At 44.7% G+C, this 12,692-nt stretch overlaps 4 protein-coding genes across 4 annotated transcripts; 2 read left to right on the top strand and 2 right to left on the bottom strand.

The window, feature by feature from the left end:
• Positions 1–253: 253 nt before the first annotated feature.
• Positions 254–2,685, bottom strand: N7483_000319 (uncharacterized protein; the record flags this gene model as incomplete). The annotated part of the gene is made up of 9 exons (XM_057083757.1): positions 254–486; positions 547–827; positions 874–989; positions 1,050–1,247; positions 1,304–1,394; positions 1,449–1,548; positions 1,613–1,851; positions 2,096–2,403; positions 2,593–2,685. 9 exons carry the CDS (start codon positions 2,683–2,685, stop codon positions 254–256), a joined length of 1,659 nt encoding a protein of 552 aa, XP_056949906.1.
• Positions 2,686–3,546: 861 nt separating this feature from the next.
• N7483_000318 (HpcH/HpaI aldolase family protein) lies at positions 3,547–4,665 on the top strand (the record flags this gene model as incomplete). Its single annotated transcript, XM_057083756.1, has 5 exons — positions 3,547–3,614; positions 3,697–3,817; positions 3,895–4,023; positions 4,102–4,444; positions 4,511–4,665. 5 exons carry the CDS (start codon positions 3,547–3,549, stop codon positions 4,663–4,665), a joined length of 816 nt encoding a protein of 271 aa, XP_056949905.1.
• Positions 4,666–5,000: 335 nt separating this feature from the next.
• N7483_000317 (uncharacterized protein) lies at positions 5,001–5,375 on the top strand (the record flags this gene model as incomplete). Its single annotated transcript, XM_057083755.1, has 1 exon — positions 5,001–5,375. The coding sequence occupies one exon, from the start codon at positions 5,001–5,003 to the stop codon at positions 5,373–5,375; it is 375 nt and encodes a 124-aa protein (XP_056949904.1).
• A 946-nt stretch (positions 5,376–6,321) lies between these two features.
• On the bottom strand, positions 6,322–8,362 carry N7483_000316 (Zn(II)2Cys6 transcription factor; the record flags this gene model as incomplete). Its single annotated transcript, XM_057083754.1, has 3 exons — positions 6,322–7,547; positions 7,637–7,725; positions 7,836–8,362. 3 exons carry the CDS (start codon positions 8,360–8,362, stop codon positions 6,322–6,324), a joined length of 1,842 nt encoding a protein of 613 aa, XP_056949903.1.
• Between the last annotated feature and the right edge of the window lie 4,330 nt (positions 8,363–12,692).

The raw sequence follows: 12,692 nt of genomic DNA, 5'->3' as shown, positions 1-12,692 counted from the left end.
CTAAGGTGGTAACCAACATCGGATCAAAATATTTGATCACGAGGCACTATGTAAGACTCGGACGTTCCTTCATTTTATCTTTGAAAATAATTCCCGATGCTAAGAGTCCCATTGCAACAGGAAAAGCGAACTTGGATATGAAAGATCTAGCTGGCGGCTCAGCTGCTTCCTTTGATGAAGCTCGCTCTTCTAATGCCCTAAATATTGAAGATTAATGACATTATCTTTGGTACGCTCAAGTTAAGGGGACAAATTACACTTTGGGTAGGAGTCCAGAGGGATTCCTGGCTAAATTTCGAGCATTGTTCCCAAAGTGGAATATGTTCCTTCCTGTCAGAACTTCGGAAGGCCAGTCATGATAATCGAGTGTAGCTTTTAGTACTCTGAGGAGGGTAACATCTGCGCCTTTATGTCCTATCAGAGATACAACGATAGGCGCGCATTCGATGTTTCCAGATACTCGTGACTCGAACGGGTTCTGACCAACTTCATTATTATGATCAGTCAGAGCCTATATTAACCAGAGATGATAAAGCATTCACTGACCTGGAACAACCACTTGAGGAGCACCGATGATTGTTGAGAAATAGATTGGACTGAAGGTTGTTGATGGAGGACCAGCTGTAGCATTTCCTACTGAGTCACGATAGTTTGCTCCGGGTCTTCCTAATGGAAGAAGCATGATAACTTCTGGTGTTAACACCTTAGAGTAGATCCAAGGAGAGAAAATTTCACATTCTTGAAGTCCTCGATCTCGCTCTTCTTTGGTTATGTCGTTTCCTAGTTGCCTTTCACATTCATCAAAAATCGCATTAGTCACTTCATTCCTGGAGAATAAAAGCAGTAGCATCACAGCATGGAGCCAAAACATACCAGCAACTTGTCATAAAGGGAGATGTGTAGACCTTTTTGCTGAACCTTTTTTGATATCCAGAAATGAACTCGTCGTAGACATGGTGTCCATCATAGAAGTTTGGCCAATAGCCAGACTAAATATGGGCCAAACGTCAGTGGCCTCAAGATTTATGACGAGCATATCACCGGCTTACCTTCTCGAGGTACTTATCCAAGGGAACTGTTCTGGCATCATCAGGCCCTCCTTTAGTCCATTCCTCAGCGAGGCTGATCCTTCTATGCTCGACCTCAAGATAAGACTCGAGTGCATGTAGGAATTCTTCAATCATATGTTGCTGTTGATCATTCTTCATTGGGAAGAAATCAGTGGGGTAGACAATTTGAGTCGGTTTCTAAATCAATTTTAGCGTATTAGTTATGCTGAAGAGCCATAGACAACCAGACTGACCGAGTATTCAGACCCAATCTTCCCAGCGGCGCGGTACACATTGAGAATTTCTTGGGAAGTTCTCGCCAGTATTCCGAGCGTATCAAATGCTCTACATTTTCAAAGTAAATCATGTGTCAAAATTCATCATTCGGGGCTCCCTTACGGAACACTGGGCATCACGCCTTCCAACGAAAAGGCAGAGTGAGTCGTTCGTATCCCCAATACTCCATATGAGACAGCAGGTATGCTAATACTTCCAGTGGCTGTCAATTAAATTAGCTTTCTAGCACAACACAGCTCCTTTTTTATGGCTTCATAAAAGCCCACCGTCTGTCCCGAGTGAAATATCCACCCAGTCATAAGCTGCGATTGATGATCCAGCACCACTGGAGCTCCCAGAGAGACCTTGGTACCCATCACCTCGAAGATTGAAGGGAGCAAGATAATCAATAGTTTTCTCGGGAGGTACTTCAGATCCGGTGTATGCAGACATCTTTGTTTTCCCCACGATCACTGCCCCCTGTACGATGAGCTCTTTGACAAACGACGAAGTCTCATTCTGTGCCCTGTAATATGATGTGTATGATCGGCTTCCCATTGTTGTGACCACCCCTGCAAGATTTAAATTGTCCTTCACTGTAATACACTTGCCATTCAGGGGTCTTGTTTCGTCGGCTCTAAAAGAAAATCGAGAGGGAACGGCTACGATGGGATATAGACCTGTATACGCGCTGACAGGAGCTGGCCGGAAACTGTGGCTCAATCTGCCAGTTAGCAATCACTCCTTTCTTGGTATAATGTATTATGTACCGGAATGAATCCTGGTCATGAGCAATCACAGTTGTGATGAAGCTCAGGGTCTCATCCTCGTAAAGCCGCCACGCCTGGCGGAGATGATTGCCTCTGACAAAGTAAGGTCCTTCAGGAACATCCAGTAGACCTTGACAGAAAACCAGAGAGGTGGAATGAGAATCTAGGAACTCTTTCAAATCGTCTGGGACTGGATCGTCGCCACTGATTTCACTCTCAGTTGGAATAATGATAAGTCCTTCCTGAATGAAGCCTGTCTGAAACACATCATCCCGCGCGGCAAAGTCACGGAAGGTACTCTCGAGATGCTGTAAAGTTAGCTCAGTACCACAGAGTCTTGAAACAACCGCAGAACGAAGGATCCCAGCCAGGTCTGGGATAGCTATCACAGTATGCTAAAACAATATCAGTGTCGGCATCGATAAAATCCATGACAAAATGCTTGTGATAGCATGGCTGAGATCATGTTCTCAACTTGGAGGATGAATCAATCTTACCGATGGTGAATTTGGAACATAGTATGCCACTTCGCCAATAGTAGCAACGAGATGCTCTTGAGCGAATAGCGTACTAGTACTAGGAGTACTCATGCTTCACTTGCTTGAGAGGATGCGAAATAGAAGGATCAGAAGCGCAAACACTCCGACCAGAGGAATTTAGTCGAGATTTATTGGGAAATTAAAGCCCCCTTCGGGCACCAAAATAACAGTTTGAATTAAAGACATCGTGTTCTGATTCCGGAACCCCCCCTGTGTGTACATGTATAGTTGGGTTTGATAATACTTACATCGAATTAGCACCTGACGTGGACATATGATCCAAAGATAGGTACCAATACCAGCAGTGATCCCAATCTATTCAATTTCAGGTTCTAACGGGTGCTCAGGTTGGTGAATTATACTGTCCATGGATAATGGAATTTTTTGCATACTAGTGGACTTCCAATAGAAGCCACAAGTAGATAAGACCATAACCTTGGAATGGTGAGGGGAATTTTGTATTCACAAGTGCTACTATGGAAAGCACATCAGATTAAAGTGTTTTACTCCCAACGCTACTATTCAAATTTAGATGGCCATATCAGCCTCATTCAGGGTTACCAGTGCTATTTCCTCCATCGTAAATGCCACCAGTTGACTTCAGGCTCAGTACCTCCCAACTTTAAAGCTTGAATTAGCCACTAGAATCTGCTTCAGGACCTGATCCACGGCTATTACTCTGGTTTTCCTATTAGTATTCTCAATTTTAATCTGGAAGAGATAAAGATGTAGAATATTTTCGGCATCGGCATCGGTCCGATTGTTCAATGTTAAATTCGGCACTCGGTTTAATGATTCCCGAAACGTGGGACCTTCCCCAAGCTCCCCCACGACACCCCTCTTTTACTATTTCCAATCGCACTTGACATTCTTCTTTCTTGACTCTCTTTCAATCTCAAAATTTCTGGAAAAATGTCCTTCACCACCGCCATCAAGTCTAGCCTTCAAGGCTCTTCTCCTGCATTCGGCTTCTGGCTCACGTACGTACAATGCTCTGCACGATTTCCCCGGTTTACCCCCACACGCGGGGCGATGTGACTAACCAATTGCGTTCCTGTGCAGACTTCCCAGCGCTGCTGTTGCAAAGACCATTCTACATGGATCATCAGGATCCAAGACCAGATTTAGCTGGGTTCTTGTTGATGCAGAGCATGGTTTGATCTCTGATCAGCACTACTACGAGGTTCGTACCAGAACTCTCTCCAACTGCCCCAATTTATTTTTAAAATGGGCAATATGTACTAATTGGCTTAATTCCAGCTTGTCAACGCTATCGGCTCTGAAAATGCGAGCCCTATCATTCGTGTGCCCTGTGCAGAAGAATGGATGATCAAGCGCGCACTTGACGCTGGTGCTCATGGCATTATGACCCCTATGTGTCACTCAGAGGTATGGCGGAATTGAATTCCTGGGAAATACCAGCGCCAATAAGTTTCAATACTAATTAACCCATTTTCTTTGCTATAGGTGGACGCTGCCAATATTGTTAAGTACACAAAGTACCCTCCTGTCGGCACACGAGGCTACGGACCCATGTTCGCTCCCCACTCAATGCCAAATGTGGAGCCCGGCACTCAATACGATGATGGTGCCAACGACGGCATCACTGTCGCTGTTCAAATTGAGTCAAGACCTGGTGTTGAGAATGTGGAGAAAATTGCCGCTGTGCCTGGAATTGATGTCCTTTTCATTGGACCTTTTGATCTGGCTAAGCAGATGGGTGTTACCCGCTGTGGCGAGGAGCACGAGGCTGCTATCCAGCGTATTTTGGCTGCTGCCCATGCATCTGGCAAGAAGGCTGCTATCTTCTGTATGTTTCCGATCCTTGGTTTCCCCTCTGCCTTTGATTTTTCATGAGTTCTAATGGTGTTTCCAGGTACCGATGGTAATGACGCCCGGGCTCGTGCTGAGCAAGGCTTTGATATGATTTCTGTCATCACTGATGTTGGTGTCTTCCGCACTGGAATGCTGAATGAGCTTAAGACTGCCAATGGTGAGAATGTCCAGGGTGGCTCTCGCGAGGGTTACTAAATTGATGAGTCTTATGAATATGTACAAAGTGATGCTAGCATACAGTGAATATATAAACTATTCATGGCTGTTTTTGGCTTTAGAAAGCCGATTTTTCATCCTAATATGATGTTTCTTAATGAATCTTTCTCTCATCCAGCTTGCGTCATCTCGATTGATAATCAATTCCGATCAAAGCTGACAAATACACTCATTGTGCCTTAGGTACTGATGCTCAATTTGAGATAATAAATGAAGAAAAGATCAATGTCCTCCAATTGAGTCCCAGCCCTCCGCATTGAATGTACCTGATTATCCTCGCTAAACAACCTTTGAACTCCAAACCCAACGCCAAAATGATCCTCGAAGTGTACACCCGAATCTTCATTCCAACCAACAAACTCACCGAGACCATCGATTTCTATAAATTCCTCCTAAATGGAGAAGAGACACTCCATTTCTCATACCCTGAGAAGAACCTCGAAATCGCCGCTGTTTCATCACCCAAGCTATCCGTCCTTATTATTTCAGGCTCGGATGAATCCCTACAGCCATTTCGTTCTACACAGTTGACCATCAAGGCTGATTCTTTGGATGCGCATATTGAGCAACTCATATTAAGTGGATGTGAGCAGTTAGAGTCTGTGCAAAAGACTCCTGTTGGGCGGAAGACTAGGTTTAAGCATGTTGATGGGGTTGTTGTTGAATATGTGTGTCACGATGTTGATTAGGCTTCTTCGAGATCAGACTATTTTAGGTTGGGACTGAAGGGCTGAGCACTGTGATAAATCGAAAGAGATCTGAGATAGAAATTTGACGCTAGGGACTGTCAGTTTGAGCACTTGAGTTCTATTAACTTGAATATCGTCAATACTACTCAAATGTTACTTTATGTGCATACACTGGCATCTATCATATGCGGGCCGTAGCTTTGGCCCGTAAACATATCTACTACTACCTAGCACTTGAGGTAGTACTCCGTATTGATGGAAGAAGATACAGCATTGAACTTAAATATCAAATCACTTGGCATCGTGTTCTGAAACATCAATATACTAAATACAATGAACATTCATATGGATATGTACAATACAAGTCATCCAAATGTCCAGTAACTATCAACCACTGGCATGATGCAGACAAACACCTACTATCATCAATATAGCCCCTAGGGCACATGTATGGGACTGGGACCCCAAATAGAACATTTGAAACAAGAAACACCTTTTTTCCTCAGCCTTGACATCAAGTTGTGCATATTCCGTGGTACAGAATCGGAATGTACGTATACTCTCTCCAGAAGATCCACCTGACCCCGGATTCCCCCCATTTTTTGTTTTTTTTTGTACATGGTTCTGTACCTTTGTTGCTCCCCCTTACTGCTGCATATGACACATACCATTTGTGATTGCCAGCTGAGATATATAAACACATAAAAACTGAGCCCTCCCCGCCAATGCAGATGCATGCCCAGAAAAAAAAACAGAACGCCACATAGTACAGCCTTCAAGAAGCAATGATCATCATGCTCGTTGGAATTCAAATAACACGTAGAAAGGAAATGGATCATATGACTCAGTTGAGGGATTTCGACTGGTAATGATTTCAGGTTATGAAAAACGGGTATCAAAAAGAAAACAAAAAAGAAGAGAAAGTAAAATGTTGGAGAAACGTGGTTTAGGTGATGAGGAAATCCATGTTCATGTCATGGATGATCTTCTCCCAGTCCCAGCTGTCTTCCATTTTGGTATCCATGATTTCCCATACTCGGCTCACAACCTTAAAGGCAGGTTCAATGTTGCGGAGATTTGAGTACGCTTTAAGCGATTCAAATCCTTTGGAAATGCGTTCACGCTGTTTGGGCAGGAATGCAGAGCAGCCTAGGAGGAATAGTGGCATAAGGACAATACTGTAAGCACCTGCATCCTGTGGCAGACGATCTAAGTAAGCCAGACCATCATCAACGACTTGGGCGATCTTTTCACTGGGGCGGGATGGTCGGATTGTACGAAATAGGTAGACCCAGGTAGACTGTCTGTATAGTTGGGCCAGACACCAGTTCGATGAGTCTGATTCATGAGATGTCTTCCATGTTCGGATGGCCGTATCGATTTGAACGGCTTGACTCAAGGTCTGGTAGTCCACAGCTGGCTCGTAACCTTCATTGAATCGTGCACGGATACGATCGCGAAGCTGGGTTACCTGCGAGATATAGTTGAATAACCCATCGAACACACCCACGAACATGCCTGCCTGCACACCGGGTACGAATTCTGGGATGCGCATCCCACCTGGCTGAGAGGCTGGGCGGCGATCCAGGGAAGTGAGTGAGTTTGAGACATCGTGATACTCGAAGAACTCGACGATAAACTTTCGGAACTTCTCATTGCGTGGCTGCTGGGACCCTATGAGGTACCGTGCGGCGTCCATGTGGGGTCGGTATTCACCATTTGTTTCACCCTCACAGATAGTGTTCAAGCTTAGCGCAATAGTCGAGGCGATGATGGGGTCCTCCACGAGCGCTTGGTGATCTTCTTCCGAGGTTGGGGTTTGTGGCGATGTGGATGTGGATGGGGATGATGTCGCCGTGATATTTTCCTTCAAGTCCTGGATCGCGCGATGGAAGTGGAAATATTTCCGTTCCTTCAGCTGAGGCTCTGGATCCATACCTGACAAGTGTGAACCTGACAGACACATCAAAGAATGCATCAACCCCCGGTGTTGAGTCGCCATGGGCAGCAAGATCTCCTTGAACGGATTCGAGTCATCGTTGATGAGGGTTAGGACGCGACTAAACCCATAGACGAAGTGATCGAGGAAGCGACGGTCAATCTCGGTTTCGATTCCATCGATGAGGATCGGAAGGTTACGAGGCACGGAGGTCAAACAGTGTGTTCGAACGGCTGGAGTGGGGGAAAACCAAATATCAGTCAGGGATCTAGGATGTTTTGCGCCCGAGGGAGCACAAGTCCGAATTCAAATTCTTGCGTACCATCGGCCATCTTCTGCCTTCCACTTTTCCATATCTCCTTAGGTGGGTATCCTTCACATACAACGGCATTCTTTTGACAGTTGAGACATCTACAAATGCGATCGCATGATTAGTTAATTGTTACACCATCGAGGGAGGAGCAGGGTTTACCCGACTCCCCCGATAATTTTTTTCTTTTCTTTTCTTTTTTTTTACTCACGCAGGCTTGGTCTCGTCGCATTTCTTCTTCCGTCGTCGACAGGTTATACAACCAGTCTTAGACCGACCCTTGGTCACCTTGGCTTGACCACCAGGGATAGGGAGTGGGTGTTTGCGCGGGCGTCCACGTTTCCGTGGAACGGAAGCGGGAGCACCCGAGTTATCATGATCATGATCATGTTCATTCCCCACCTCGGATGATTTGACACCTTCCATGAGTTCATCCTCATCCAACTCTTCCACCTTGGGTGGAATATCCATGTCATCAATATGTATATGCGGACCCAACATGAAAGCGTGAGATCGAGGGAACTGTTTGTGCGCGTCTAGGTCCGGCGGGGACTGACCGGCCCCGGCATTCCAGTCCGGCGAATCGGTGGAGGTATCATCGGGACTTGCGCTGGTGCTGGCGCTAGAAAGACTGCCTCTCAAGTCAAGCGACTGAATATTTGAGGGGCCTCCGGAGCAACTATCATCCTGCAGCCCCGATCCAGGTAAAGGGTGGACGATATAAGGGGAGTTGAGCATGGACAACATTGAACATGAGCCCTTCAAGGGTGGCCCAAAGAGTCGCCAGTATAGTAGGAGTGGGGATTTTCAAGAGAGGGGAAGAGGGAAAAGGGAAGGCGGGCAAACGGGTTACCTATATAAATGGGGCGGGGAACTAGGTTAACTAGTTTAGAGGGTAAACGGAAAAATTATTAAAATAAGAAAAGAAAAAAGTACAACAAGAAATTTAGGGATTAAGTAGATCATTCCGATGGATTTAAAAGGGGGGGATATTTTCTAGTGCATTTTAATTCTTCAATAAAAATGCGTAATAGAAACTGTTCTGAGGTCATACTACTCACTGTAAACTTTTCTATTGCGGGGGAGGCTGCCAAGCGGATTCAAGGTCAAATGTATAATTATTATTTATTTTATTTAATGAGATTTGTTTGGAAGCAGATGTTCTAGCACATTCTGAGTCTATTTTTTATTCTTTATTTTTAATAACTTGCTTTTTGGGGGGTTGTGAGTGACAGGTGTATGCGAGGTTTAGACTGATCAGCCTCGATCAGTACGGAGAACTGTGTGCATAGGTATGGGTAATTTCTAGTTAAGGGACATCTGAACATAAGTATACATGTATAGTATCATCCATATTACTTCAAGGCTCAAAGTATTCACAGAACTTGAAGACTGATTGGGGTATCAATCTCCGAGCTGGGTCGGTTTCTCCACGGCTCTTGGAAGTCCGATAGTAGGAGGCACTTAAGCTGGTCTATTTTAATTATTTGGAGATTTGCATCTCACTTGCAGGGAATAAGAGATCCATGGTTCCGGGTGGAAAAAGAAAAGAAAATACAAAACCCATTGACATAAACCGATCCCCACCTGGAGTACAGACACGAGATGCCCACTATGGGATTTATGGGACAATATGGGGCCACAGGAACAATGTCGAAGCTCCAGATGTCTAACTCCAATGAGGATCTAAACCAATGAAATATCTTATAGTAATAGGAATTCATTCCCAAGGCGCAAAATGGACACTTTATTTCCGGTTTCACGAACGCCCCAGTTAGCTCCCTTCTTAGCTCGAATCGCGCCTTGTTACCATTCTCGGGACGGCAGAGTAAGAGAGAGAGATCAATGTCTCGAGTCTCCACGGAGATGTCGGGTCTAAGCGCTGATTTTTTTTTTTATTTTTTATTTATTTTCTTCTTTTCTTTTCTTTTTCAAGGTACAGGATCGGCCTACATTGAAACCTATTACGCAATTTTTTCCCTCTTTGTACGACGCCAACAATCTGGGGTAAAATAAACCGATGTGGGCCAGATCTTCTTGTCTGTGCTGGTCTGCAGGGAATGGGTCTACTTACAGCTACCTTGCCCAGTTAAGCAGTCGGTCGTTTGATTGAAAAAAAAAAACAAATTACATGAAACCTATCCATTATTGGTTTCTTTCTTTTCCCCTTACTTTTTTGTACTTTGATGACTGATGGAGCTTTAAACTTCAAACCCGAATTCTTGGGACATACGAAGGTGGGAAGTATAGTTACCTTAGGTATAGAGCCTGTGACTACATGAGAAAAGGGTTAAGGAATGTTAAGTGGATTTCACCTTACCTATTTGGACTTTACGGCACAACACTTGCAGCACAGGACTCCTAGTCATCTGCCGGAAGACAAACAAGGTAATCGGAAAGTTATGACCATGACCTCGTACCGAAAAAAAGAGGGGAGGGGGTGGGGGGCTAAGATTGAATTTGAATAGTTCCGGTAAACGGAGACAAAGAATAAAGAGTATAATAAGGATAAAAACGAAGCAAAGTCCTGGAAATTTAACCGTTTAAACTTACTCTCTTTCTAGCCTTCCAAGGAAGAATCAGCTGAGAAAGCGGGTGACTCCAAGTGGGAATCCGCGGGTGAAAAGGCAACTAGCAAGGATCGCTCGGGCTGAAACCTTCAACAATTCGAACTCCGTCACATTTTGGGTCCATTTGGGTCCAGGAACCGAATGAGTTAATGCATTACGATGGAGTAGTCAAAATTAAGGCAATTTCTCTTCCGAGCGGATCATCTATGGTGATCAGACACTAGTTGAACCAATCCCTGATTGCCATCTTTGTCGCAGAATTTTCGTGCATTTCTCCAGGAGGGGGAAATCAGGACTAAAAAAGCAATTATGACACTACATCATAATAGTCATGCGTTTTACTACTTAGTACCTAGGTAGTAGTCTTGGTATTTCGTATACGAATACTATAAGTGTTTCAACTCGAGTTATAACCCAACCTTGCCAGTGCCCCAGGTGGAAGTGCTCGTATGTTGGGCAATGGGGCGGCTGCTCCCGGGTGGGGAGAACCACCGGTTAGAGCCGAGACATACTACGTAGTACTCTATCACTGTGAGTATAGTAGGAATGTTAACTACATAGGTATGGTAGAATAGTCGGTCTCGCTCATGTGTCATGCAAATGTTTCTCTAAAACCGGGGCAAGAATGTGGGGGTAAATGAATATCACAAACAAGCATAACACCTCCGTACCTGGCGCTTCGTGCGGATCGTCCAAAACAATCATAAAATATAATCTAATAAACAATTAGAATAAAACAAAATAAGCCGACCCACATGACCTCGTGTACTAAGGAAGTAGGTATGCCGAAAATCCGAGGATCTACACCTCGATTGGTTGGGTTGCAGAGGCTGAGATCTCTTTGACCTCTTTCTTATAACCAATCAATCTCTCCTTCAACCGAGATTTCCACTATGGAGACATTCGGGGCTAGAATAGCCCTTCTTGGCAGTTCATTTATTTATTTATTTTGTATTTTTTTTAATCCTATCTCAATATGGAAAGAGGCTTGAAGCCTACTGCAGCCAAGTGCACCTATAATCGTTCGCATTATAACAACCTACCACTGCATAAGCATCATCCGTCTTCCACCGGTTGGTTCCGGGGACCTGAACTCCGTGGGCCTAATGGGCTTATGGGCTTCAATGGGCTTCAATGGGCTTCAATGGACTTAATGGACTGGACTCCGAATGTTCCTGACCCACTTCCAGCGATCGTGAGAGGGAAACCTCCTCCCGTACATCCGTATCAAAAAATAAAGGGAAATTTAACGATGAAAATATTATAGAAAAGAAAAATCTAGATATAGTAATATCCACGCCCCGGCTGAACGTTTCCAAAGCTCTTAGGTTTCAATGATATCTCTGTTGAATTGGTCCCGGCTCAACACTTAAACACGGTCAACACCGAACGCCAATAACAAGAAAGCTATAGTCATGAAAAAGGTCCAGAATCGTCACTCAGATCCCCAGGACCCCCCAAATCTCTTACACAACCATGAAGATGCCCATCACCGACATCGCTCAACATTTTCTACACGGACCCATCATTCTTGATCCAATAACAAGCCAGATAATGGTCAGGCGAGCAGGCGCCGGATTCCAGGACTACGAGTATCCCCTCAAGATCATGATCTACTGATCGATATCCAAGACAAAAATTCAAGATCAGACTACACCACATCGTCATCAGACTAAACGGAGGACTCCGTACCGATGGCCGTCTCCGCTCAGGGCTTCGATGCCTATTATCCGATCGAGTCCTAGTAAAGGAAGTAAGCCGCCATGCGCCCGGCGGATACTACTTGCACGGTAATCCATCCGCTCCAGATTTATCCCATCTTACCCCCATCTCACTGCGGCATTTTCAGAAAGTTCTAGCCAGGATCAGCAAGTGACAAAGTACGAGTGCTTTCAAGTTTGCGGAGTATTGGGTTGGAAATTATTGGCGGCTGCACTGTGCAGTGTAACGCGTGGCGATGCCAGGTGATGGAGTACGAAGTAGTACTGAAGAGGGGGCTAGACTAGACTTGAGAGACCCTGGTAAATACCGATCTTTATTATGACTTATGAGACTAGGATATGATGGAACAGCCTGGATTGTCTGGGTTGTTTTATTCAATGTTTTGTTTGGTCTCCTTTCATTTACATACTAGGCAGGAAGTTCCTTCAGGAGTGATTTTTCGCAATATTAGACTTGATCATCATCCAGATCTCGGAATTGCCAAGGTCGATCGCTTCTAGTGCACACGTTAGATATTTCTTGGAATCTTGTCAATGGTTCGCTTTGCTTTTGTGGCAACCCCCTTGAAGGATTCGATTAGGTGCACATTTTCCAGAGTGTTGGGTACGGAGTGCCCGGTTCATTCAATTGTGATGAATAGTAGAAATTGTGGTGCGAACAAACTGTCGGGTCAATAGTTTGGGTTGACGGGACTACTTTAATGTGTTGAATTTCCGCGGCGATGTTCTTATCGCTGCTTTTAAGATGGTTATGATTTTGTAAAGCGAATGCAGATC

The sequence above is a fragment of the Penicillium malachiteum genome (genome assembly GCF_028827825.1).
Source record: "Penicillium malachiteum strain IBT 17515 chromosome Unknown utg000001l:1.0-8184562.0:1.0-8186909.0, whole genome shotgun sequence".
In the NCBI taxonomy this organism is placed as follows: Eukaryota; Fungi; Ascomycota; class Eurotiomycetes; order Eurotiales; family Aspergillaceae; genus Penicillium; species Penicillium malachiteum.
The sequence above is the reverse complement of the archived record's forward strand: the minus strand, read 5'-3'. Positions and strand labels throughout refer to the sequence as shown.